This window comes from Eutrigla gurnardus, assembly GCF_963514095.1.
Source record: "Eutrigla gurnardus genome assembly, chromosome: 17".
In the NCBI taxonomy this organism is placed as follows: domain Eukaryota; kingdom Metazoa; phylum Chordata; class Actinopteri; order Perciformes; family Triglidae; genus Eutrigla; species Eutrigla gurnardus.
In genome coordinates, this window is record NC_139928.1 from 22044766 (window position 1) to 22071530 (window position 26765).

Below are 26765 nucleotides of genomic sequence, written 5' to 3' on the forward strand. Positions count from 1 at the left end.
CGTTCTCCACAATCATCTGAGCAGAAAGCTTGCATATGTTTTTTATGTCAACATCAAAGTTGCTCTGTGTCCGAGGAGAACAAGTCCTCACGGTGTCCACAACTAATCTGGAGACGATTAGAGATCACCGTGCTGCTGCAGCCTGACCCTAATCTGCATAATTACATTATGGCAGCTAAAGCCCTGTTGCTGCAGAGTCACCTGCCTCAGGTGGCACAGAGCGAACACAACACGGGGACGACAACCACATCGTCCTCTGGCACTGAAGGAAGGAAGTCGATCAACTCCTGGACAATATAAGCAGGAGATGTTCGCCAAACCGGTGAGTATACTGCAGCATCAAACACTCAACTAGTCTGGGACGGGTTTATGGGCTGGTCAGTTTGAATGGCATGAAGTGAAAGTGAGGGATTGGCTTGTTGAACATGTCTGTGTACAGCAGTATAAGAATACAGAGTTTATAACTCTAGTGTTTTTCTATTAAATCTACTGGTGTATTCTGGTCACATTGAACATTTAGAGCATTCTGGAATCGGTTAAAATATAGTAAATGTAAATTCCACCTTGAATTATTCTCTGTATCACAATATGTTTTGGTATCACGTCCCAACCTGGATTGTAAAGGCTTCATATGTTGTAACTTTTAGTAAGAGTTTAACGTCATTCACAGATGCTTTAAAAAAAAAAAAAAAAAAAAAAACAGCTGGTAAGGAATTGACCCATTTCAGAACCCACTAGAACATCTCAGAACCCACTAGAACATCTCAGGACTCACTAGAACATCTCAGGACCCACTAGAACAACTCAGGACTCACTAGAACATCTCAGGACTCACCAGAATCATCTCAGGACCCACTAGATCATCTCAGGACCCACTAGATCATCTCAGGACTCACTAGAACATCTCAGGACTCACCAGAATCATCTCAGGACCCACTAGATCATCTCAGGACCCACTAGAACATCTCAGGACTCACCAGAATCATCTCAGGACCCACTAGATCATCTCAGGACCCACTAGACCATCTCAGGACTCACCAGACTCATCTCAGGACCCACTAGATCATCTCAGGACCCACTAGACCATCTCAGGACTCACCAGACTCATCTCAGGACCCACTAGATCATTCAGGACCCATAGACCCATCTCAGGACCCACTAGATCATCTCAGGACTCACCAGACTCATCTCAGGACCCATAGACCCATCGCAGGACCCACGAGACCATCTCAGGACCTACTAGATCATCCCAGGACTCACCAGACTCACCTCAGGACCCATAGACCCATCTCAGGACCCACTAGAACATCTCAGGATCCATAGACCCATCTCAGGATCCATAGACCCATCTCAGGACCCACTAGGACTCATTTCTTGACCCCTCGTGGGGGTCCAGACCCCCAGATTTGGAACCAGTGTTCTGAAGCTATGGAGCATTTCATCCAAATTCCAAAATCTGTGAGCAATTTATTAACATTTAGCAAAAATAAGCCTTTCATTACATAATCATATTTATAACTGCAGACTGTTTGTCTTGCAAAATTAGAAACACACGACCATATTTACGACTTACTAATTTGAATAAGCGATTAAGTCTGCCATTGTTAATATGAATCAGTAGTTAATCAATGGACTCATGCTGAGCAGTTATTAAATAAACAGGAGTTATTTAAAAAAAAAAGCAGCTGAAGGGATTTTTCTTGGCAGTGAAACACGTTATAGAATCTGCCTCGTCAGGAAGTCGTTGTGAAATTATTCATCGCCTTAAGAGCACTGGTTACATTAGGTAAGTCCCATCATGCTTTACGGTATAAAAAAAGCCTTCTGGGCAGAAACAGACGCCACGTTATGGTTTCAGTGACATTGATATCCCTGGTGTGTCTTTTGTTTAGGGGGCTCCCCAGCGAGAAGAAATGTCGGCCATCCGGGTTAAAAATACCACGTTGCATCTGAACGGCCAAAACGTCAGACTGGCGGCTAAAATTGGCCGCAATTCAAAAACACCTGGCCTCCATCCGTCAGCGGCGCAGGGGAAGGAGGCGGCGGGTCAGCTTACGGCCTGCTCGTTGACCCAGGAGGGCACGGCGGCGCAGTCGGACCCGCCGCCTGGGCCTGAATTAGAGAGGGAGGCCGAGAACCCGTCGCCCAGACGCCCCCAGAAGCTCGCCCCTCTGGGGCTGCCGGAGGAGGTGAGGGAGGCCCAGAGGCAGAAACTCAAGTTCGTCCATCAGGACGTGAAACCTGCGTCCTGCAAGCTGGACGCGATGGCGAGGAAGGCGAAACCCCGTGTGAGGCAGAGACTGGAAAAAGCTGCAGCGTGCCCTTCTTCGGCCTCCGCCGAGCCGCTCAGAGCCCAACAGCAAAACACGGCATCGACCCCCCGGCTGACCCGCTCCGTCCCCGTGGAGCTGAGCGGAGACAAGCTCCTCGAGGGCATGGTATGTCGAGGTACCCCTGCTCCCCTGCGCGGTAACCCCGCACCCCCTTCCCACCGGGTTAAGACTCAGGCCGCACATGGCATGGAGGCGGCTCGCCAAAACCCCGCCAAAGCCCCCCTGCAGGAGGCGGGAAGCATGAGGCCGAGGCTGAGGAGAGCACAATGCCTCGAAGAGGATCAGAGCAATTCAAATACGTCAACGGGGGGATTATCTGCAGATAAAGGCAAGCTCGCCCAAGGTGTCCAAGGCAGAGGGCAGCGAGCGGAGAGGGCGCCGAGAGTCCAGATGCACGCCGGGAAAGGCATCAAAGAGGCTCCGGCGGCCTCCCGGGAGCGCCGAGGTGTCGGGAAAAGCCGCCAACAAGAGGATTGCGGTCAGCAATCTGCGAGGTGCACTCTGGATCGCCAGCCGGCCCAGGACGGGAGCGGCGAGCAGGCGCTGGACGGCGTGAAGCCAAGCGCCTCTAACTGGAGATTAAAGAGGAAAATACCCTTGATCACAAAGCATGACAATGCAGTTCCTCTGGAACGTCTCCAGCTGTAATTCAATTGGATGTTTCACGTTTTTCTGCAGCTCGGGGACTTTATGGGACGACGTCATGCTTAGAGACCAGGAACGGGTTTAGAATCCCAGTTTATAGTCTGCTAACCAGCAATGTGAAGGATGCATCAACCATATAGAATGTGATTTACTTGGCAGGTGAAATAGAAACAAAACACATGTAGGAATCAGAAAGTGCTTTTCTAAAGCTGTGCCATTATAAACTGCTTTACATGACAGCGTGAAGCTGATTGTCAAGTTATTTGCACCCATTTCTCTGTTTGTACTATAAATGAAACGGTCCATATATGTATGTGGTATTCTTATAAAGCCAGATCATTTCTCAGCTTCCTTCATGGTTCTGGCTGACATTCCCCTTGTGTGACCAACATATCATTATATTTCACATTAGTTATGGATTTTCCCATTTCTGAACGCTGTACTCCGATCAGAGTAAGCTTTGTCGAAGGGAGTTAAACTGTGATGTCATCCAAGATAATGACATAAGGATAAACGTTCAGTAATTTAACAGTTTCTCATAGACCCTCCTCATGTTTATCAGTAGAAATATGATGTATATGTATAAATGTACACATAATAAAAGAGTCTACGGAACGGTTGAGCTCTCTTAAGGAATGACGATGTAGCGTATCTTGATTGTCATGTTTAAAATTTGACTCCTATTTCTAATTTCTTGCTTTTCAAAGAGCTGGAGCCGTCATGTTTTATTGCTGTATAATGGCCCTCCTCTCCCACCCACATTGCTTTGCACTCTGGAAGATTTGGCTGATGCTCAAAGTTTGAACGATGCTTTGATCAGACCTTTGCTCATCATTGCGTTTCTGTACGTCTGCTTTGTCTTGTTGCAAAGGTTTCTCTTCTTCTTTGGTTTTTCTCTCGACTCTTCTAATCTTCACTGAAGAGGATGAGCTGAGAGTTTCTCCTCCGAGGCGTCGGACCAGAATATCAACGTGAAAGCTGCCGGGTTGCATTTAGCGTGAATGTAGCGTGAATGTATCACTGTGATAGGAAGTACTTATTAAATATACCAAAGGATTGTTGTTATATATGTTAAACTGTCCAGGCTTGTATTTAAATTTTGATCGTCGTTGTCATCAACGGGGAACGTACAACAAGGTGTAAACGCACAACTGACATATTCTCACGTCTATTGTCTATTTACACGTGGGTTGATGGATGTGAGTGCATTGTTCGCTCCAACGGTCTCCTGAGGGGAACATCTGTCTCTTTAAATGCTAATCGCTCTAATGTCTTCACCGGGAAACTCTTCTGTCTGCTGTTTAGAGCCAAGCAGGCAGCTTCCAAACACTTTAATATTCTCAGCCTGCTGCTGAAAACAAGATGGGAATGTAAAGACCGAGCAAAAACAGCAGAGTTGTAAAAGCAAAAATCAGAAGCTGAAAGATGCTTAAATGCTCATTCGACCCATTCAGCGTTGCTCTCTGAGCATCCAAATCAATGCAGCAGAAGCAGGAGGAGATATCTGATTAGTTCACACAGGTTACCCATAATGCAACCTGACCTGTTACGAGGACCTTACTCACCTCCCCAAGGCCATGCCTGCCATCCAACAACCGCCCACTAGATGCCCTCGTTCTCGATCAGCTGACATCCCCTCCCACAAACACCTGTTCCCTGTTTCCCTCCCTCAAACCGGCCCCTTTTCCCAACAATCCTCACCAGTTTGTTCTCCACGTCCTCCAGATTCAGCCATTTCTATCTGCTGGATTTCTTTTTACCCCCCTCGCTGGACGTGTTCACCTGCTTGGACTTCCTGATGTTGACCCTTAACCCCACCCACCAGACGTTCTGGTACACAGAACAATCTGTAAAGACGTCATTGAAAACTGTTGTAAAAAGGGACTTTAAAAAAAGCTGAAAGTTTGAGTTTTGGCTTCGTGGCCTCGCTACCATGCTACCATGTCTACCATGCTACCACGCTACCACGCTACCATGCTCGACCATGCTACCATGCTACCACGCTACCATGCTACCATGTCTACCATGCTCCACCATGCTACCATGCTACCATGTCTACCATGCTACCACGCTACCATGCTACCAATGCAATTACCCACCGAGATTTCTTTAACACTAAGCTGTAAAGTTTACCTGAAATTTTGGAAGCTAGCTTCACACCAGAAGCCACATGAAGCCAGATGCAGTAAGGTTGCTGCAGATCCACCCGTCGCTCCTCTGCAGTCCAAATATGGTCACTTCCGGTCACTGGTTCTAACACTCCAAGATGGCGATGACCAAAATGCTTCTACAGTACTTGGATAGCATAGAAGGCAAAATGTTGGGTTCTATTCTTTCTTAAATAAAGATAAAAACACTAAAAATGAATGTAACTAATGTAAAAAAGCACAACACTAATTCACACATGAGTGTTTGGAGCATATTTTTCTTCTTTTGAAGAGCCTCTTTCCGATGTGGGCGGTTGAAAGCCGGCTGTCAATCAGATGACAGATGGCGTCCTCCAACACGACGCGGCGTTCGCAGCCTGTCGTTCACCCTGCGAGCCGCTCACCTCGTCAGCCTCACACACGAGGCGACAGACGGCTGCTTCGACTGACACCATCGCTCATAACGTGCATCTGCCCCGAATCATCAGCCCACTTCACAGGGAGGCCTATACATAGCAAAGCACTGCAAATAGCCCCCCGGATGTAACGGCTAACCCGTTTGTTGTCCATGACATTCAAATATTGATGCTTTTTTAGAGCATTTCTGGTCATTTTCAATGTGTTTGATGTAGCAGGAGCACTTTTTAAAGAGGAAAAGTTCAAGCTTCCTCTCCGGCCAGCGAGCACGACCGCACATGATAAGAGACATCAGTGAATTACAGTCATCGTCCTGAATGTGTCCATCAAAGCAAAGACACGTGTAGATCCACAGGTTCAAGATTCAACATTTACTGTCACTCACACAGAGTAGAAGCATAGTTCACACTGAGCATTCAAATTCTTATTTTGCAGTTTCCTTTCACACAGTACAATAGAAGAAAATACAAAAAGAAAAATAGATTTTCAGGGAAATTCAGGGTCCAGGTAGCTCAAGACCAGACTTTCCAGGACTCCCTCAAAAAAGAGGTTTTTAATCTCAATGGGACTTTCCTGGTAAAATAAAGGTTAACCCTCCATTGCATTTTAAATAATAGAGAAAAAAAAATATTTCCACACATTTTATTACCTGTCATAGAGAACATTGAACAATTCAACACATAATTTAGAAACATGATAATAATAGGGTGAGTGCAGGTGAGGAAAAGAGGTTGAAAAGGGGTTTGGACAAGTCATGTGATCAAATACAAACAGACTATTGGCTTTTTATACTTCCTCCGGATTAAAATGAGCATTTTGTATGACTTTTTATGCCTGAGAAAATGAGTGAAAATGGGTATGTTACCCTGAAGCAACACCATGCAATAGAGGGTTAAATAAAAAAAGACATAGACATCACACATAGCATACACTCACACTTAAAATACACACTTTAAACAGGATTCAGAGATCCACATGATCAGTAAAGTGCAAGTATGTATGTAAGGTAAAGAGAAGTAAAATAATAAAAAAAAGAGAAACTTCTTTTTTAATTTATGTGAATGGAAAAAAAAGATGACATAAACTTGTCAAAACAGCACGACATGATATAGATGACAGAGCTTTAAGTCAGACATTTAACGCAGCGCTGCATGTGCACCACAGTTCTGTAATCATTTCTCCAACTTTAACTACAGCCCTCTCTCTCTCCATAAGTGTGTGCTGGTTGAAGCCGCCGGGGCCCGGCCCACCGCCGGGGGCCTCCAGGGCGGCTCCGCTGTGGCTATCGCAGTGGCAAAGCCTTGGACAGTCGAGGGCGGATGCCAAAGAGTGCCGTGCCTTTTTTTTCTTCTTCTTCTTCTTCTTCTTTGAGGGCAACACTTCAGACGGGTGCAGCCATAAAGGAGGGAAAATAAAGGATAAAAATACCCAGAAAGTTTGCGTCTATAATTGGCTGAGAGGCCTCTCAGCCTTTTTTATGTGAGCGAGAACAGTAGAAGCCACTTCACCCCCCCACAGTGAAACTCTACACCCCCACTCCCAGCTCCCTCCCACTGTGTCCACCCCATCCACAAGGTCTGAAGATCACCTCACCTCACTTTTTAACAACACCGTACACTGGATTGTCAACCCTGGATTAAATCTCATGTTTTTATGATTTCTGGAGCGTTGCAGGGCGTGATATTTTTGGATTATTATCTCCTGATTGTGATGCTGAATCGTTGCTGATTCAGGGTGGGACTGCTGGGGGGACGCGCCTCAGAAACACTGACAAGTGACAGGTAAGACAAAAAACAAATGCATCATGAAGTCATCCACCTGTCACTGCTATCCTCCAAAAACTGTAAAAATACTTTTTTATTCTGTAGAATTGTTGCAAAAGAGGTTTTTATTTCATCCACAGGCAGATGTTTATCACAAAACACATTTTTTCTCTATCCTTCGAGAAAAATTCTGTTTTTTCGATCAACATGACAAACGTGGTGCTTCTGTTTTAGACATCTACATTGAAGTCCCAGGTCTGCCATTAAGAGAGAGGAAGTGGAAACAGGCCCTCTGATACGGACCCTCAGTTTGTAAGGAATCTGGCTTCAGGTTCAGATGCTGACAGCTTGTTTTTAGCTTTGCCTCGGATCCTCTATAGACGTGTAGAATATTAAAATACAATCAGAGGTGAAATAGAGACAAATTACAACATGTTAGACTTGTGCAAAGTTGTGTAAAAAGGATTATGTGCATGAATCTAAATCATATTCAGCAGCTTTTTTTTCTTTTTTCCCACTGAAGTCCCGCTGGGCTAAATTTCTCTGATTTTAAATGCACACTAATTGGGGGCAATTAGAGTGATTCAACTAGCGAGCCGATCCTGCTCATTAATAAAAAGCATGTAGCAGAAATAGAGGATCAGATAAGGAAAAAAAATCTGGAGGCCACTTTGCTTTGGCCCACAATGAATAATACTCTCCTTTTCATGGGCTGAGACACAATCAACAGGTTAGTGTTTGTAAATCGACCGTTTTCCTGGAATCATTTTCTGCTCTATTACTCCCACATGCACGTTCACAGTTCACAGTGACCTTACCATCGAAAACAACTAAAATAAAACTCTCAAATAGCCTATAAAGATGGCAAATATTCATCTTCAAAACAGGAGAAATACAGTAGAACTGGATCACATAACATTCTAATGTTAATTTATATTATTTATAATAAACCTCCCATTTAAAGGATTACCTCTTTGGATGGGAATTAATTATCTTTGCCAGGAGAATCGTGTATTTGGGTGCATGCTTGTGCGTTTGTGAGTGAGTGAGTGTGCACCTTTGTGTCTGTCCACAGCTAATCTCACATTCTGCTGCAGCAAACTGTTTAATATTTTTGGTTGGCCAGTTAGGATGACTCACACTTTCTCAAAACACCTTACCTGCCTGTTGAATACTCGCTAACGCTACGCTAACAGTCTCCTGGGTCCAACTTCATATTTAGTGCTATAAATCTTCTCAACTAATGTTTGATCAAAGTGGGGGAAATAAAGTTATTTTCCAAATTGTCAAAGTCTTCCTTAAACATATTCTGCCTCGAAAACAACTACGATTACTTCAACAGAAATATCATCTGGCACAGGAAGGCGGTGGATGCTGGTAAACCACTCCACTGCCTGCATATCTCAGACTTGCGTCATCCTGCACAGTGACCCCCCGCAATGAGACACCAGTCAAGACGAGATGTTATGGCTACGGTCAGTCACACAACCACTGCTGTACAACGAGAGCAAGAATAGTTTTGTGTGTTTATACGACACGTTACCGTCAAGTGCCACCCAGACACAAAGGCCTCATAAATGAATCAAGCGGAGACACGCTGGTGGATCAAAGCTGCACAGATTTCACTCTCGCGGCTCTCAAATGACAACCAGAGATGATGAAATCATCAGCGTGGTGGGACACCTAGCTTTGTTCTTACACTGTCATGTTTGACAGCAAGTTGTAAGAATCTTTGTTAAGTCCAGTTTTCTGTTAATGGAGTATTGACTTACTGCTGTGTATTTCAGTCTGAGGCTCAATTATCACATCCTAAGAAGATCCATCCTGAAGAATGGTTCCTGCCATCTGATATTCAAACCAGGAACAACAGATTTACTCAACAATTTATTTTTTTGTCTTGTTGGTGCCCGGTTTCATGATATACATAAAGTGCTAAATGCAATCCCAAATCTGCTTCCCACCAGCCCCCCTTCTCGATACAGAGATGTGGCAGCAGCCAACCTTTTTTAACTTCCACTTTTAGTTTCACTGTTGGAGAGAAATGATCAGAAAGCCTGTTTGGCAAACAGGATTAAGATTGTAAAATGTGTTAAAGGTCTGTTGTACTTCCTGCTAGAAGACATGTAATATTATTTGTTGATGTTTCCTCTGACCTTTTCCACAGACTGGTGAGCTTTGATGGTGGTAATAAGCTGAAACTAATAGACCCAAACCGAGGCGGAGATGGGATTACGACTGGGATTCAGGATCACGCTGGTCTTGGTCATCCTGGCCATGACTCTTTCCGGCGAGACAGTGGAAGCTCAGAGAGCAGGTAAGATCATTAAAAAGAACATTCTCATATTGAGCTGACTTTTATGTGTCTAAATCCTGTATTTCTCTCATGGCAGGATGTAAAAACGTCCACTATGACTTGGCGTTTATCCTGGACACCTCGTCCAGCGTTGGGAAGGAGAACTTTGAGAAGATCCGGCAATGGGTGGCCAACCTGGTGGAGTCCTTCGACGTGGCTCCGGACAAGACGAGGGTCGCCGTGGTCCGCTACAGCGACAGGCCCACCACCGAGTTCACCCTGGGGCGCCACCGGACCCTGGAGGAGGTGAAGCGAGCCGCCCGCAACATACGCTACCTGGGGGGGAACACCATGACCGGGGACGCCATCAGCTACACCACCGCCAACATCTTCACGGAGCAGAGCGGCGCCAGGCCCAAAGCCAGGGGCATCCAGCGGGTCGCCATCCTCCTCACGGACGGCCGAAGCCAGGATTACGTGCTGGAGCCCTCCAAGGAGGCCGCCGCGGCCGGCATCCGGGTGTTCGCCGTGGGCATCGGGGAGGCGCTGAAGGTGGAGCTGGAGGAGATCGCCGCCGAGCCCAAGAACGCCCACGTCTTCCACGTGACGGACTTCAACGCCATCGACAAGATCCGGGGCCGGCTGAGGCGGCGGCTGTGCGAGAGTAAGTCGGCCGTTGTCGGCTTCTGTGTGAAGCTTTTACTTTGAAGAGGCTGCCTCACCCAGCACGTGCACTTAATCAAAAACTCTTATTTTAACCAGTTTAAATGCTATTCTGGAGGAAAGACCCTCACCACAAAACCCCACCCCCGACCACAGCAGCTCTTTGAGGTTTGGAGGGGGTGGGGTTAGCATAGCGGTGGCTATCATGGCATGGCATATGACTATGAAGCGAGCAAAAACTTGTAAATGACAGTTTTCTAACCGGGACATTTCTGTGGGCTAGCTGCCGTTTTGACTGCAGAGGTGTTTAGCACCGGGACGCCTTTCTTAATCTGACCTCAACGGTTGTTTTCGCCACTAGTTTCACTTGAAAATCCAGCACAAGCACATCGGCTTAGAAAGAGGCTTACACAGCCGAATGAATTGGCTGAAATAGGCTTTAAAACACAGCCGCGTGTCCAGCAGCTGGGACAAGAAGTGGAGAAATATCTTGAGCATTTTTTTCGTGGAGAAGATGGATGCTTTGCACTCCAGCACTTAAATTCCTGCCTAAAATTAGCCTGACAGGAAAGAGAAAGGATGCCATGGGTCTCAGCCGCAAACAGTAAATCCAAAAAATGAAAAAAAAGACATGATTACACGGTTTAGCACACGGATGAGCAAAGACAAACTCACAACTGTCACTTTAATCTGCCTCTAAATGTGTCATGTCTGACGAAGCAAAAAAGAAGAGATTCGTCTGATTCTCTTAAAACGCCTTTATTCTTTTTTTTTAACAGCGTATCATCTTGCAGTGTGGTCATTTTAAAGCCACTGACCTTTGACCTTGCACCTTGACTCCATAGATTTTGAATCTGTCAACTAATAATGCAGGTTCTATATTGTAAAACGGGCTGTGCATGGGAGTTCAGAGCGCTAACCAAAAGGCTAAATTTACAGAAAGTCCCAATGTTTTCTTTCTGTAATCTCTACAATCAGCAGGAGTGAGTCTCTAAGTATATCAGTGGTCGGCACAACTGGCTCACTGAGCGAGTCACAAGTTATTTTCACCCAGAAAATTACAGCTCTAATGTTTCAAGTGGGAAGGTGCGGTGACTCCACGTCCATGCTGAGTGTTTTCACCTTTTTTTTAATATATATGTTTAAAAATTGACTTATTAAAGCACGCGTGGCCTTGCTAGAACACTTGAACTTGCATGACCTCGGTGACGGAGACTTCTGTCATCAAAGCTCCTGCAGTGTTTTTTTGTTTTAAATTCAACAACAGTATGAATTAAATATGTTTCAGACCCAGGCTGAATGAGAAAGTGCTGGTTGTCAGGTGTTTCAGTGTTCAAGCTGACACTATGAACCTGAGTCATTCATTTCCAAAGGCAGGGTTTTGACCTTCCATTTTAACTTGCAGCCGGATCCTGAAATTATAGCTCAAGGGCCACGAGTGCAGGGAGTAGCTCACTCATCTGACATGCTAAAGTCTCAGGGCTGCGCAACAACAGCGTCTTTAAAAAAACCCAGAATGACGCACTTCCATTCATTCACAGAATGGTACTTTTTGGTAGACTCGCCTTCTTTATAAACAATAAAAAACAAAAACATGTATCTTTTTCTGAGATCTCCAATTATCACTTTAAAAAAGACTTTAAAGACGGAAAAGAAATGTCTCCTTTTTTTTTTATTTCACGCTATGGCAAACCAGAGACAAACGAGGACAAACAGCCGGAATTAGAAATAAATAAGGTGAAAGGGAGATAACGCCACAAGTATGGGAGTATACCGCCGTTTAATTAGCTGCTTGGATTTCTGTGTTAGGCTCGGTCTGGACTTCGTAGAGCTGAAACACAAGCATCGCTCCCTAATGAACGCAGCAAAAAGGTCAAAAAGCCGCTCCGACAGGACGTTTTTTAAAGCTGTGATGGCTGATAGAAGACGTCTCGGCAGATTCCTGATCCATGAGGGATGTAAGAGCGTCTCGCTGTGATATTTTGGGGGCACAGATAATATTTAGATGATAGGATCACAGCTAATCAACGATGTGATTTTGTCTCGATAGATCTGGGATATGCCTGAATGCACCAATTAGTGAGCGGGACAAGACCTTGCTTTTTCTATTTAGAGCGGAATGTATTCTCACATAAAAGCCGGCTGTTCCAGCTGGTTTGTGTCACCAAAATGACAAAACATGTGTCTTTGTGGTGTGTAAACATCAAGCTTTTATTCACTCCGATTTTCATCTCAAATACGAAGTAATAGAACTTTTGCTTATTGAAATGACATTTAGACACGACTGAGAGTATATAGCCATACCAGCAGCAGCTCCTTTTTGAGTTGAATGCTAAAACCATCATGCTAACCTGCTCAAGATGACGCTAACACTTAGCTAATGCTTAGCTAATGCTAACAGGCTGACATTTCTTTGTTTAGCGTGTGAGCATGCTAGTAGTTGGCAGGTAGCACTAAACATAAAAGCACAGCCGAGGTCGATGGGATGTTTTGCAGGTATTTCATCATAAAGTAAAGTAGCTCGTGAAGCACTGACCTGATTGATTATGTTGTAATTCACACAACATCAACAGATTGCAAAGCCCTCTGAGGCAAATGTGTGATTGTGGAGCTAAAATAGAACTCAATGATGCTAGATGCAAAACAAAAGCTATTATTTAAATTCAAATTCAAGGGGGAGATAATGGATGTCCGTGCTAAATTTCCTGGCAATCCATCCAATAGTTGTTGAGGTATTAAAGTCCGGACGAAGTGGAAAGATTTCAACAGCAATCGTTTGTTGATTTTAACCGGCCCCGTTAAAACGTCAATCTCTCCAATGTTGACATCTAGTAAACTCAACGGGATCCACATCTGCGCTCTTTAGCTGGCATCTTCGACACAAATAGAAAAGAAATACCCCCCTGAACCTGCCGGTGTTGCCTTTCTCGCTGTCATCGCCGTGACGGAAATATGCGTGAGTGGGAATCTAAAAGTGTTGCTGCTGCGTGGGTCTGTGGAGGGAACCACGCACTGGCCCAGACATCAGGATCACATACCAGACTCAATGAGATCACTAACAATCCAACAATTCACACCTTCGTCATCTGACACCCCACACGACGGCTTCTCGTCACAAAACAATACCATTTATTGTACGTTGTCCCATCCTGACTAACTGAACTTCCGTCCCCTCTCTCCTCAGACGTCCTGTGTCCGAACATGAAGGTTCAACCCGACCGCTTTAAGCCCAACAGCACCAGTCACGGTCTCCAAGAGGTTCCAGGTACGTGGACCACGAGGTTTCCTACACACGTTTGTTTCATGAAGAGATTTTCTTTTCTTTTTCTACATGAAAAGATTTAGACTGTTTTTTCAGCCTGAATTCACTCTATCTATGTTTGATTGGAAACCAAATTGGTTTTATTCATGACTCGAAAAGTACTACTTTTGTTTCCGCAAAATTAATTTTCTGAATAGACTTGAACTGACCTGCTTTTCACGTTGCATCACAGCTAACTATTTTGCAAACTTTTTGAATTGTCTTTTGTATACAGTCTACAGCAGCCATTGACTACCATCTATTTCCACATGATATGAAAATAAATTGGTCGGCCCTTCAAAGTCAAACAAAGTTGGTCCCAAAGTCAGATTTCAGGCTGAAAGGCCTTTTTTTCTTTCTTGTCGAGAGAAGATCACTAATTATAAGTGTATTAATGCTGTGTAATTATGCTAAGCTAACAGGCTGTTGATGGTAGCTTCACATTTTCTATACACCAAGCAAAGCGTGTTTCATTTTAGGAGGGAAAATGTATACTTTCTTCTTAAATGCAGCTGCGATCTTCAAGCCCGGCTGTAGAACTAGTCGGTAACCGAGTGAAGCACATGACTAGTCCTCCATGTTTTTTTCATATCCCGAGCGGCCGTGTTAAACGTTTTCTGAGAACTCCTGAATAGCGTTTAACCAGAAGGGTCAGATGTTATTATAAGAGCGTCTTTTGGGGGATCTGAGTTCCTGTCTGCGTCTCCCACCCACATCCATCACACTGAGAGAAAAAACAGATGACTGTTTGGACTCCTGCTATGTTGGAAACAGATACGTGAGAGAGGAGAAAGCTGTGTTTGACAAAGTTTGACTCTTTCAGGTCAGCACCTGATAACCTGTATCAACTGATATGTGGGGTTTCATAGACAGTCCGTTTATTTAGTACCAAACCTGTGTGTTCTCTACATGTTTCTAATGGCCAGTAAAAGGAATCCGATTGCATGGAAGTCAATGAGAAAATATTCCTACTTCTCTCTGCTGGCCACCAGGGGGCGACTCCTCTCTGGTTGTATAGAAGTCTATGAGAAAATGGTCCTACTTCTCTCTGCTGGCCACCAGGGGGCGACTCCTCTCTGGTTGTATAGAAGTCTATGAGAAAATGGTCCTACTTCTCTCTGCTGGCCACCAGGGGGCGACTCCTCTCTGGTTGTATAGAAGTCTATGAGAAAATGGTCCTACTTCTCTCTGCTGGCCACCAGGGGGCGACTCCTCTCTGGTTGTATAGAAGTCTATGAGAAAATGGTCCTACTTCTCTCTGCTGGCCACCAGGGGGCGACTCCTCTCTGGTTGTATAGAAGTCTATGAGAAAATGGTCCTACTTCTCTCTTGATGTATTATCTCAGTAAACATTGTAAACATGAGTTTATGGTCTCAACCTCTAGTTTCAAGTCTTCTTCAATCCAGCAGGATGTTCATTTAGTACATTATGGTCCATTTAGACCACCAGACCAGAAAGCAGGGTATACTTTCAGGAGTTGCTACCTTGTGATTGACAGGTCGCCACGGCAACGTTGCCTCTGTCGTCTTGAACCCTTTTTTACAGTGTGTTTTCAGCTCATGAAAGTTAATTGTAACCTTTAGTTCACCTAAAAATGTCTCCAGTGTTCGGTTCGTAGCTCCGGTGTCTCCTGAAAATACTCGTATAATAAAAGTAAATCACTTTGTTGCTTTACAGTTAGAGTTTTGATAACAGAGCTTTACGCTCAAGTTAAAGAACAGCGAATGGGGCGAGTGCAAACTATGCTAATTATGTCTTTTCCTCTGAACCGCAGAGAAATTGGAACAAACTTTAGATAAATCACTGAAACCCACTGATGTTTTCTTAGTGCCACTTTGTCGGATTCGCTGTAAAACCCTCTAATTGTGATAAATCATTTGAGTCTTTGTGTTTCCGTGACTGGAAGACAACATGAGAAAATCTTTTCTTGTAACCAAAAAGCTATTTTACTGTTGAATACACCTTAAAATGTAAGTTTTTTTTTAACATTTAGCTACGAGCACCACGTCTCCCTAAGTGCTACGATAAACATTTGAAGTCACATTATTCTGGATCGGCAGCAAAACATTTACTTTTCTTTTTCCTATTCGGATGTTGGCACCGTCTTTGATTTTCTCCACCTGAACACATTGTTGTGTCGCGGTCAAACCCGCGTTGACCCCCAAACCGGCGGTCTGAGGTCCCGGAGCTCGCTGACATGACAAAGATGTCACGGGGGTTTTCCCCAAAAAGTCTGTAAACTGCGGCCTCGATTTAAGACATACGTTGTCAAATGTATTTTCGTGACGTGTATTTTGCAGCTTTTTGCGGGCGAGCACGTAGACGTTTTCTCTACATGCTGGAGAAAGCGCTAGACAAACAGTATTTATCTCTACAGCAGCAGCAGCTGCATGCTCCCGCTTATAATTACCCCCGACAAGTTGTTCTTCTTCGCCGGTGCAGAGCGCAACTCTCCGTGAGAAATGTCAGAAACCACCTCGCCACTGATTACGATATGACAGCCAACAGACCTGCGGTTGGAGGAGACTAGTATTCATCACCGGGCTGTCTAGTCTGATCTTTGTGGCTCTGCGTTCGCTATCTGCTGCACAACGGCTGCCATCTGCTCTGATCAAAAGAATGTGTGTGTGTCGCCTTTTTTCCCAGTCAGTGAACTCATCTGGCTTTTCCCGCAGATCGCCCAATTGGTCGTTTTTTTCGTCTGTCCAAAATAACTTTTGGGGTTGATTATATGTTATCCGCTGCCAGTCTAAATTACAGCTCTGTGCTGCGACGGGCCTCCAGAACGGCCACAGAAACGATGCGAGCGTGGTGACGAGGAGAAACCGGGGCCAGTAAAAAGAAAATAAAAATCACAGCTGCATGGCTTCCTCGAGCAAAGAGCCCTTCCACTGATAAGCAGCATCACCGACACTTAAACCATCATCACTGGTCACTGAAAATCCTTGATTTCTGCTCTGATTGAGAAAAGGTCTCGTCCTTTAGCTGCATGTATTCAGCTTGTTCTGGCAAGTATGAGTGTGTCCTTTGGTTTTAAACATGGGGAGACAATGCAGGTACCATTTATATATAAAAAGAAAGAAGAAGAAAACAACCTGCTACAATAACAGATGTGTCTCTTTGGCTTCTGGAAAAAAGCTTTAAACCTAACATGAAACAGACATTCATTTTTAAAACCTGCACTTTTATTCAACAAGACCCAAAACATTAAAGACAAACATCCCCATTGATGTTTATCTTTATCCAGGGTTAGATATTAAGCTAAAGCAGAGACAGCACCATCTACTGGCCAGTGCAGGTAACTGTTCAACCTCATGTGAATAAATGGCATCCGGATTATTTGTTATCCCTAACCTGAGACACTTTACTGACAGACAACTCTGCAGCTAATGACATTATGTGTCACACCAGCTGTTTCCAGGCGTTTCTAACGACCTCCGCTAACACACTCACGTCACCTTTAATGTTCCCGTTTCCTCTTTGGACGACGTGTGTGTGTGTTGGTGTTAAAACATCACATTATCCTCACCCTCGTCCTATAACCGCCAGCTTTCAGCGAGATCTGCTGGACAGACGGGTGCAAGCGTTAGCGCTGGCTGTACGTAGCTCTCATGCTGCTGCCATCGCCATGGCAACGCCGCCTGTTTGTTGTACAAGGGAGTGTCCTTTTCTAAAAAAACCTCACTAAATACGACCATGTGTTGGACCACTTTGAATCACACACGCTGCAGGGCGACACACACACACACACACACACACACACACACACACACACACACACACACACACACACACACACACACACACACACACACACACAAACACGCACACTCAATCCAAAAAGTCACAAACATCGGCTGCAGGTGGTGAGGTGGGACCGACCCAATTAGACCCCAGCAAGAAGAACTCTGACAAAGCATAACTCAACCTCAGGACTTGAGAGACCTGTGTGCTTGTTTGTGTGTTTGTGTGTGTGTATGTGTGTGTGTGTGAGACTGCCTCGAGTCCAACTATGGCTATTGTACTGTGTTGCTGCAGGCTTCGACCTGATGGAGTACTTCAATGTGAGAGATATTCTGGGAACCAGAGTGGATGAGGGCCAGAGTTCTTACGTCCGCCTCGGCACCATGCCCATCGTACAGCAAACGGAGTAAGTGATCACGCCGTTGGACTGGAAACGCTTTTTCTTCGAAATGTTTGGAAAGATGGCATTTTTAAAGTCGAGGCTCAGAGAAAGCTGTTCGGGTAGAAATTAGCTCATGGGCTCCAATCAATAAGATAATAATAATAATAATAATAATAATAATAATAATAATAATAATAATAATATCCTTTATTTGTCCCACATTGTGGTATTTAAAGGGTAACAGCAGCAAAAAAGGGAAGTGCAAATAACAAAAGCACCAGTAGTAAAATACAAATTACAATAATAGACTATGAACAACAAATGAACAGTTAAAAAACAACTAAAACAGTTAATAAAAAGGTAAAGTGACAGTAGAAAACATGCTTAATGTATTAAAAGACGTGAGACAGTGGATGTTAAATGTATAACTGTGTGCAAATGTTTCATAAACACAATAATGCAACGTAGGAGGGAAGGAAGCGTTTATATAGACAAAGTGGTTCTGACGAAACAAAGACACTGTTTGAGTTTGAGTTTGTAAATTAAAGTCCAAACTGTAACTCTGTTTATCACACAAGTAAAACTAAAGCACCGTTTACGTTATAAAGGAATAATAACGTGCTTTTATTCTGCAGGGATGTGTTTCCTCAAGGGTTGCCAGACGAATACGCCTTCGTGACCACGTTCAAGTTCAGGAAAACCTCAAAGCGTGAAGATTGGTACCTCTGGCAGGTTTACGACAAATATGGAATCCCACAGGTGGGTCGGCCGAAAGTAAATGTGACTCGGCTGCTGCATGTGTGTCTGGATTTGGCACTTCAGACACTTTTTCAAGGCAAGGCCCAATTATTTAAAAACTGAAACTAAAGTTTTAAACTCTCATAATATCATGTATTTCTTTGTAGAAGTTCAAATTTGCATAAACATGCAAGAACTTGTCGTACAGTAATTGAGTAAATGTACTTAGCGGACTTTCTCGGCTCCTGTCGTAAACATTTTCCCGCCTTCCGGCTCGCCAGGTGTCCATCCGCCTGGACGGCGAGAACAAGGGCGTGGAGTACAACGCCGTGGGCCTGACCAAAGACGCCGTCAGAGCCGTGTTCAAGAACCCCGAGGTCGACAACCTCTTCGACCGCAGCTGGCACAAGATCGCCCTCAGCGTGGAGGCCAAGTCCGTGTCCCTGTACCTGGACTGCAAACACATCCAGACGCTGCCCATCGAGGACCGGGAGGACATCGACATCCAGGGCAAGACTGTGATCGGGAAGAGGCTGTACGACAGCGTGCCGATCGACGTGAGTCTTTACTACTCATGGAGAGAAACGTCAGATCTATCGGGATGTTTGAGAACAAAAAGGTCTTGAAGTGTTTTCATCAGTTCCGTGTCTCACACAGTTTGACCTCCAGAGGATGATGATTTACTGCGACTCCAAGCATGCGGAGCTGGAGACCTGTTGTGATATCCCACACGGACCTGTGAGTACCGTCTTTTATCCCCAGCAGGTTTCCTAGTTAAAGGTTGAGTAGGTGATGCCATCCAGAAACACTTTCTGTTAGATTACTTGAAATCCTCCTAAAGTACCGATAGCAATGAATACATGAAATGCTCTAAAATAAAAACATTTTAATAATGACATCTGTGGGCGTGGCAGGACTGTCAAAACCTCGTCCAATCAAAACAGTCGGGGTGAAGAAAATAATTAGATGTCCTACATGTCGGTCAATACTTACTTCCGGATCTCAAACACTCGTTTGGCGGAAAGGGGGCGGGACTATGTCGGTTCAGCGATGTGTTCAAAGTCTGTGTGGTTTTTCCAAATGACCAACTCTGCCTTTAAAGCACTTAGATGAGAGTAAACGTGAAGGCCCAAAATTACTTTACCCAATAGATTTACACTTGGGAAGGAGAATTTAAATTTTTTGTAGAGGTAAATCAACTTTAAGGATTCTAAAAGTTGTAAATACAGTAATTAGCGATGTATTCCCCCTCCGCTGTTCATGTGAATGAAGCCGGAGAACAAGACCAAACAGAGGGCCGGGAGGCGGGGTTAAAGGTCTATCGGCCAATCGAGCCAGAAGATTGCTGGAAGATCTGGATCTTGTTATACTTGGAAATCAAAAATTCTTTGCTTCCAACGCTGCATCCATTTCCTAAAGTCCTAAACTTGGCGCCGTAGTTAAAGTATAGACTTGCTAAGAGAGGGATGAGCTATGTTCAAATATCAAACCTGTACAATGTAAACCACCAATGAGAGGAAGTCACATGACCTGGAGATAAACTCTTAAATATCATTAGATGAAAGCGCTCATGTACATCAGAAATGAAAGATCGACTAGTATAAAGAGGAAATGCTCATTAAGAACTGGATACTTATGCTCAGAGTGGTATTGATTTTTCGCCCCTCATCTCTCGTCTCTCCAAAAAGTCAAACTATTTTAACTTTTTAAAAAGCAGTCACAGCTGAGATATGCTGATGTCTTCCACTCTAAGCCATTTATTGTCAAAACCAGAGTGGGTTCATATGAATGCTCATCACATACTACTCTAACGCTGTAAATGTTATGGTTTCAGTGCCCTAAGAAGGTTGTCACGGAGGCGCCGCCTGTGCAGATCCCCACTCCGACACCCACTGTTGCCGAGCAACAAAGAGGCCCTCAAGTGAACTGCTCCTGCCCTGCAGGAGATCAGGTAAAAGCCACCGCATCATACCGGCCTTTATCCCCCTCTAGTATTATTTTCACACATGAGTGGGAACCCGTTTTTTTTTTTTAAAGCGGCTTTCGAAAGACGTCTGTATTTTCATTTCTCACAGGGAGAGGTCGGTGCGCCGGGTGTCGCAGGACCTAAGGGTGAAAAGGTCATCTACACTTACCTTAAGCACTAGCTTGCGTGTGACTACGGATTTCATTTTGCTACAGAGCTGTCGGTTCTTCTGCTTTACTGTGTGATACTTTTCAGGGTGGCATTGGCTCTAAGGGTGCTCTGGGACCGCCGGGAATCAGAGGAGAAAAAGGAGAAACTGTATGAAAACTTCCACATTTACAAGCGTTCCTTTTATCGCAGCCAGAATTCTGTTTCCAGTTCCTCTAGTTAAACTATAACACACATTTTACATTTATCTCAGATTGCATGCCTTCCAGCGAATATTTCATCTGCTTTTTCTTGCACCGCCTCGATGAATAATTGATCCTTATCGATTAATTATTTGCAGGGCAGAGTAATCTCTGTCAAAGGGGGCAGAGGTGAGAAGGTAAGTGAACGCTGCTCTTCCTGCATGTTTTTGTCTCCGTGCATATTTTCATATGCATGTAAAACCTGGACACACCTTTTCTTCTCATTCCTCTCTTTGTATTTGCTCTACTTGCATGGATTACTTTGACTCTTTGCTGTCAGGGAGCGGCCAGCTGTTAACGTCAGAATTAGAGGACAGGTGACCACAGAGTGGGCGGGGCCTATACGTATATGGATGCCCACCCAGTCTGTATGAATGCGTCGCCTGTCTTCATGCCTGGCAGGTGCCAGCTGGGACTCGCACAGTATAATTTAGTCCTCGAGTCCAAATCCTTGGCATGAATCTTTGACCAGAGAGGGAAACTAAAAAATGGCCACAAGAGGTCTGAAAGAGCAGACCTTTTAAATTTTATTCATGTTATTTACTTGTTGTGGTTTTGAAATGCATCTGGCATTACTGTTTAATAATACAGGAGTATGCACAGTAGGGAGCTTTCTTATTTTCATGTCAACGCAGCCGAACAAATGCATTGATTTTCATCTTGTATAGTTGCTGCTGCTGGTTTGATAAAACTGCATTAAATCAAACTTTAATGCAGAGCTTTTCTTTCTCATTTTTTCCACTCTGTCTTCACTCTCTACTGGCGAAGGCTGCAATTTGTTTAAAAAAAAAAACCCATTCTAAAGCTGAAGCAAAAACGTGACGTAAGTCGGTCGTCCAGTCACGTTGGGTGAAAGTGAACTCATCCGGCTTCCATTGCATCTAATTGCAACTTTTAGCGTATAGATAATGTCTTCTTTGTAGGCTGCAGCAGAGCGGAGCCCTTTCTCCTAATCTCTGTGATTTAAAATAAATAAAAATGACGTGGGTTAAAATGCTACAAGCTCCTGAAATAATTAAAGGGCGACCTTCTGTGACTTGTAAAGTGGTTTATTGAAGCAGAGGGAAGTCGTGCGGTGGGCAGGACCTCGTAGCTCTGTGTAATTTAACAGTAATTACTTTTCACTTTGAATTCCGAGGGATTCCTCGACAAAGTGTATGACATCATCGTGCACAAAAGCAGCAGTGCAACGCTGGGACGGCAGCAAAGGTCCTCTTTGTCTGGATGTGGGACCAGACTAACTCCTGGGTGTACCAGATCACAGCTGGGTCTTGGTTCACATATTCTGGCTCCTAAACGTTTCTGTGTGTTTCTGTGTGTTCTGTGTTATAATCCTGTCTTTTTGTCCAAATGTCTATAACTGTTAATCAAGTCCATTAATGAATCCGTTCTACATTAACCCTCCATCCACCGACTACTTAATCCCATTCACCAGGTTGATGTTCTGACAGCACGCTACCGCCGTCGCCCCGGTTACGCCGGTCCAGCCTGCATGCTTACGTCTTATACAGAAGTTTAAACACTTTCTTCTGTTTCCAGGGTGATTCAGGCAGGATAGGGTTGACAGGTGCTCCTGGACTTAAAGGAGAGAAGGTGTGGAACTTGTGGAAACCCGGACTTTGAGGCTGGATTTGATCTTTTATGTTGTAATCTTCACGTGGCGTTCTGGTGTTTAACGATGCGTTTCTGATCACCTGACAGGGACTCGGGGGCGTGCCAGGCATCGACGGCTTACCTGGAGACAAAGGAGACAAAGCAAGTCGTAAATGTGTTTGAAATATCTCAGGTTTGTGAGATGTTGTGTGTTTTTTCATCTGGATGTTTTTCTGTGTTCAGGGTGCAGGAGGACTGGCTGGTGGTGCTGGTCTGCCAGGTCCAGCTGGATCGAAGGTGGGTGAATGTGGTCTTCCCGTTCCACAAGCCAGTAAACATTTGGCTCATCATAATGTTGATGTGGGGAGGGAACGGGGGGCTACATTTAGTCCTGCCTGTTTCTGGCAGCGATCTCAGAGACGCACTTGTTCTATTTAGTGGGCGTACATACGTTTTTCTGGACAATTACCTCTCAGCCTGTTATCGATTTCCTGCGTGAAAGGAGGGCAGTTGGGTTGACTTTCCCTCGGACCAAGCAGCAGCTTGTTAAAGAGCCGGGAGCGCTGGCTCAGGTTTGGCCAATGGACTGTGACAGTGCCGAGTTGGAGGGAATAATAAAAACAGAGCCAGTACTCCGTCAGGGAAATGCTGTTCTCATGGCAGCGGACTAACTTTGACCTACTTTGACCTAAACTATTCAAATGTGTGAGTAATCGCCATAAACACAAACTAAATCAGGTTGTCCAATAGAAGCCTATTACTATTAACCCTAAAGCTTATTATAATTATAGTCCCTAAGCTGCTCCAGGCTTAATTAGTATATTTTAACAATGTTTTGTGCAATGTGTGTTTTTTTAATTCAATTTCCACAAAAACACTTTTGCTAACCACCTAGCACAAGCAGGAGAAGTTAGCAACTCACGCTAGCTAGCTAAGCTGTCTAGTTAGCAACTGATATGAATTCATCAGGGCGTGGCACCTTTTAGAGTTTTTCTGCTCTCATATAGATACAATAAATAAATAATAATTTTAGTTTTAGTTTTAGTTCAAATAATGTTTGCCAGCAGGCGTTTAGCCTGAACCTGGAAGATACCTGACCGCCTTCATGTTACTGAATAAAAGGCCCATTTCACAGCAGCACCATCAATAACATCAGTTCTATCCCAGTTTCCCAGCGAGCCTCGACACCGAGCCATCATTAATCGTTTTATTTACACCTGTGCTTCTTCTCTGTGACATTTACAAAATGTCACTCTTGGAAGGCCTGAATACATTATTCATTACAACACATTAGCGATCTAATTAGAACTTTAAAGAGGCCAAAATACACAGAAATACCCCCTCAAGGTCATAAAACTAAGCTTTCAAAATAAACCTGACAGTAAACTGATTAATTGTCACATACAATATCAGTGATAGACACGTCTCTGCAGCTACGCATGGGAAGAAAGACAGTGCATGAGGTCAGAGGTCAAAGGTCAAGGTTCTCCCAGGGGGGGAGTCATGCCACTGACAACTGCTGCTTCTTTTTTTGGGAGTTCAGGTTACTATTTCTCACATTGATTCACCTCTGACTCAGCAGTTTCTTCGCTGAGTAACACTTTTGGAGAGTGCTGAGTCATTAAATTCTCTGCTAATAAAATGTTGCTTCATCTTTATTAGGGAATTCAAGGGGATGAAGGGATTGCCGGCGGCCCAGGACCTAAAGGTGTCTCTGTGAGTATTAATAGACTTCAGTTGAGATCTGATGTTGAATGGTTGATGACATAATTCTTTATGAATTACATTATTTTGTTGTAGGGTGATTCGGGATTAAAAGGTGAAAAGGGAACTCCGGGAACCAGGGTAAGTACCCGTTCTTTGATATGAGGACTGCAGCGGTTAGGGGTTCAGCATCTTAACGTATCGTAGCTGCTGAGGGACGAGACGGGGTCAAGCGTTTACTTCCCCCTCCGTGTTTTCTCAACATATCAGATGGATTGAATCTGGACAGACTGGTGTTCATACTGCAAACCTCCCGACCACAGGGTTAACCTCTGACAGAGGAGGAACGGAGAACTGAGGGGCGTAATCCTGCAAACAGATGTGGCTTCCTTGATTCACTCGCCACACTTCCTGTCTGGGATCCTGTGGGGGGGCGTTTGGCTATATAATGCAGCTCATTCAGGCCGACTGAAAGCTTTTGTTGCTTGTCTGAAGTTTCCTTTCGAGCTGCGAACACCTTCCCTCCTTGTTGCCTTCACATGATGTTCAGGCTGCTAATAAATCAGAGAGGTTATCTCTCAGCATCACGCTGGTTGGAATGAAGTGGAGATGTTTTCAGAGATAGGCTCCAACTAAGGAGAAGGAAATGACTAATTCAATGAAAAGGACTTTGACAAGGGGCTCTGTGTGAAGCAGCAGACACAGAATCGGTGCATTGATTGCTTTGCCATATGGCGTGAGGATGTGCAGCGGGGTCTCGGCATGCTGGAGCTCCATTCAAACATGCCGATGCCAGGTTTTAGAGCTGCCTGTCTGTCAGCCGGCCAGTCCGTCCGTGAGCAATTTCCTGGAGGTGGAAACCTGGAAAAGCGATAAAGGGAATAGGTGGCTGCGAGGTGGGGGGTTGAAGTCCGGCTGTAAACTCATGGCTATGTTTTGCGTTACACAGACACGGGAACGCGGGCCGGTCCACTTCGGTCCAGACAAAAAGATCTCAACTGGATTTTGGTTCAGATAGAAACGCTCGTTGACTTTGGGAATCTTCCCCAACACCAGGAGCAAACTCCAGGTCTGAGAAGTGAAGCCAAGCTTGAAATGCCTTAAACTTGCATTCTTTCTAACAGCCAGCAGGAGGCGACTCCTTTGGTGAATAGAAAGCCAACCGTAATTCCCACTTTATTCATTACCTCCATGTAAATGTTGTAAGTTTATCGTCTTAATCGCTAGTTTGGAGTCTTGAACGCAGCATGGTGTTCATTTAGTAAATTATGGTCCCACGTAGAGTGAAATAGATGCTTTATGGCTGCCTTGGGGATTGTGAGGTCGCAACCACGCCGTTGTCCGGTCTGGGTGTTGTCCTTCTTTTCTTTTTTTTAAACTACTTTAAACCTTTCTCACAGTGTGTTTTTCAGTTCGTGAAAGTTAATTGTAACCTTTTAAAAAGGCCTTAGTCAGCATTTCAGTCGAACTTGGCTCCATCCTCTCGTGTAACTTGTGGGCTTCAAAACAACTGTTCACACACCAGGGGGTGATGTCACGGTGACTTGGTATACTTACTGGACATTGGGTGTTTAGATCAACGTTTTCATTGCTGGAGTATGGCGAAAGTTATCAATTATATTGAATCTTATATTACAGTATATATACTGTCTTCAACAGTTTTGCAATGCTTTATCCATGTTTCCCTCTACACTCCCGTTTTAGGGTGAGGCAGGTTTGATTGGATTTCCTGGCAAACCTGGTTTTCCTGGAAAAGATGTAAGTCATTATTTTAAGATTCTGCAGCAACAAACCAGAGATATGAATCTGTGACATATTTGCTGAGTCGTCGTTGTCTTAATGAAGCTTTTGTCTTAAATCGATTAGGGATTCAGAGGACTGATCGGTGTACCCGGTCCCAGCGGTGGTAAAGGCGTCAAGGTAGGTCCCCGTATGCAAAACAGCCCCTCGACTTGATTTATTTAAAAAACAATTTCAAAGCGGATATTGCTGTAAGTGTAAAGTTATTAAGCTGTGCTGATATGAATCATTTCAAAGAGCGATCAAGCGTTTTTCAAGATGCCGTCTCCAGACATTCCTCCCGTCGGCCCACTCCTGTCTGAGAAACTCAACTCTGTTCATTTGTCTGTCTGTAATTACTGACTTTGATGCATCATCCACACCACACCCATGTGCACACACACACACACACACACACACACACACACACACACACACACACACACACACACACACACACACACTTTCACTTTCCTCCGGGCCGACATTAAGTGCCCGCGTGCCGTCTCATAAATTACGGTTGTTTGCCGTATCATTACCGTATTGCCCGAGGTGCTTCATCCTGAAAGTTGATTCTAATGACGGGTTTTTCATCTCGTTGCCGTGTGAACTACGTCACAGGGGGAGCGAGGCCTTCCCGGAGTACCTGGGGATGTGGTGAGTACCAGAAATACACCAGAAGGAAAACCAATTACAGACTATTCACTGGTGATGAAGAACGTAACGGAGGGATGGATTTAGAAAAGACGACACATAAACAAAGATGTAACCCAAGTTTATACTGTGATAAGACGAGATTGACCTCCTGACCTTGATCTTTAACTTTAAACACACATGTAGTCACAATTAAAACAATGAGTCGATATGCTGATTCATTCAGGCAGTT

The 26765-nt window shown here is 44.5% G+C and overlaps 2 protein-coding genes across 6 annotated transcripts in view; both read left to right on the forward strand.

The window, feature by feature from the left end:
* The first annotated feature begins 216 nt into the window (after positions 1-216).
* On the forward strand, positions 217-3459 carry LOC311027838 (uncharacterized protein). Its single transcript, XM_084032005.1, has 2 exons — positions 217-322; positions 1893-3459. Exons 1-2 carry the CDS (start codon positions 308-310, stop codon positions 2979-2981), a joined length of 1104 nt encoding a protein of 367 aa, XP_083888131.1. The 5' UTR covers positions 217-307; the 3' UTR covers positions 2982-3459.
* Positions 3460-6597: 3138 nt separating this feature from the next.
* Positions 6598-26765, forward strand: part of col22a1 (collagen, type XXII, alpha 1) — a 42865-nt gene continuing 22697 nt past the window's right edge. Inside the window, exons 1-20 of one of the 5 annotated variants that reach the window (XM_084032052.1) lie at positions 6598-7323; positions 9470-9619; positions 9696-10262; positions 13446-13526; positions 17602-17713; positions 18325-18448; positions 18709-18984; positions 19085-19165; positions 20262-20378; positions 20503-20547; positions 20649-20711; positions 20902-20940; positions 22343-22396; positions 22505-22558; positions 22640-22693; positions 24059-24112; positions 24197-24241; positions 25805-25858; positions 25967-26020; positions 26501-26536. In XM_084032052.1, coding sequence (XP_083888178.1) covers positions 9529-9619; positions 9696-10262; positions 13446-13526; positions 17602-17713; positions 18325-18448; positions 18709-18984; positions 19085-19165; positions 20262-20378; positions 20503-20547; positions 20649-20711; positions 20902-20940; positions 22343-22396; positions 22505-22558; positions 22640-22693; positions 24059-24112; positions 24197-24241; positions 25805-25858; positions 25967-26020; positions 26501-26536 — 2001 coding nt within the window. In that variant the 5' untranslated portion in view covers positions 6598-7323; positions 9470-9528. The remainder of the gene's footprint in view (positions 7324-9469; positions 9620-9695; positions 10263-13445; positions 13527-17601; positions 17714-18324; positions 18449-18708; positions 18985-19084; positions 19166-20261; positions 20379-20502; positions 20548-20648; positions 20712-20901; positions 20941-22342; positions 22397-22504; positions 22559-22639; positions 22694-24058; positions 24113-24196; positions 24242-25804; positions 25859-25966; positions 26021-26500; positions 26537-26765) is intronic. The other 4 variants (XM_084032053.1, XM_084032054.1, XM_084032055.1 and 1 more) reach the window with 4 other exon arrangements.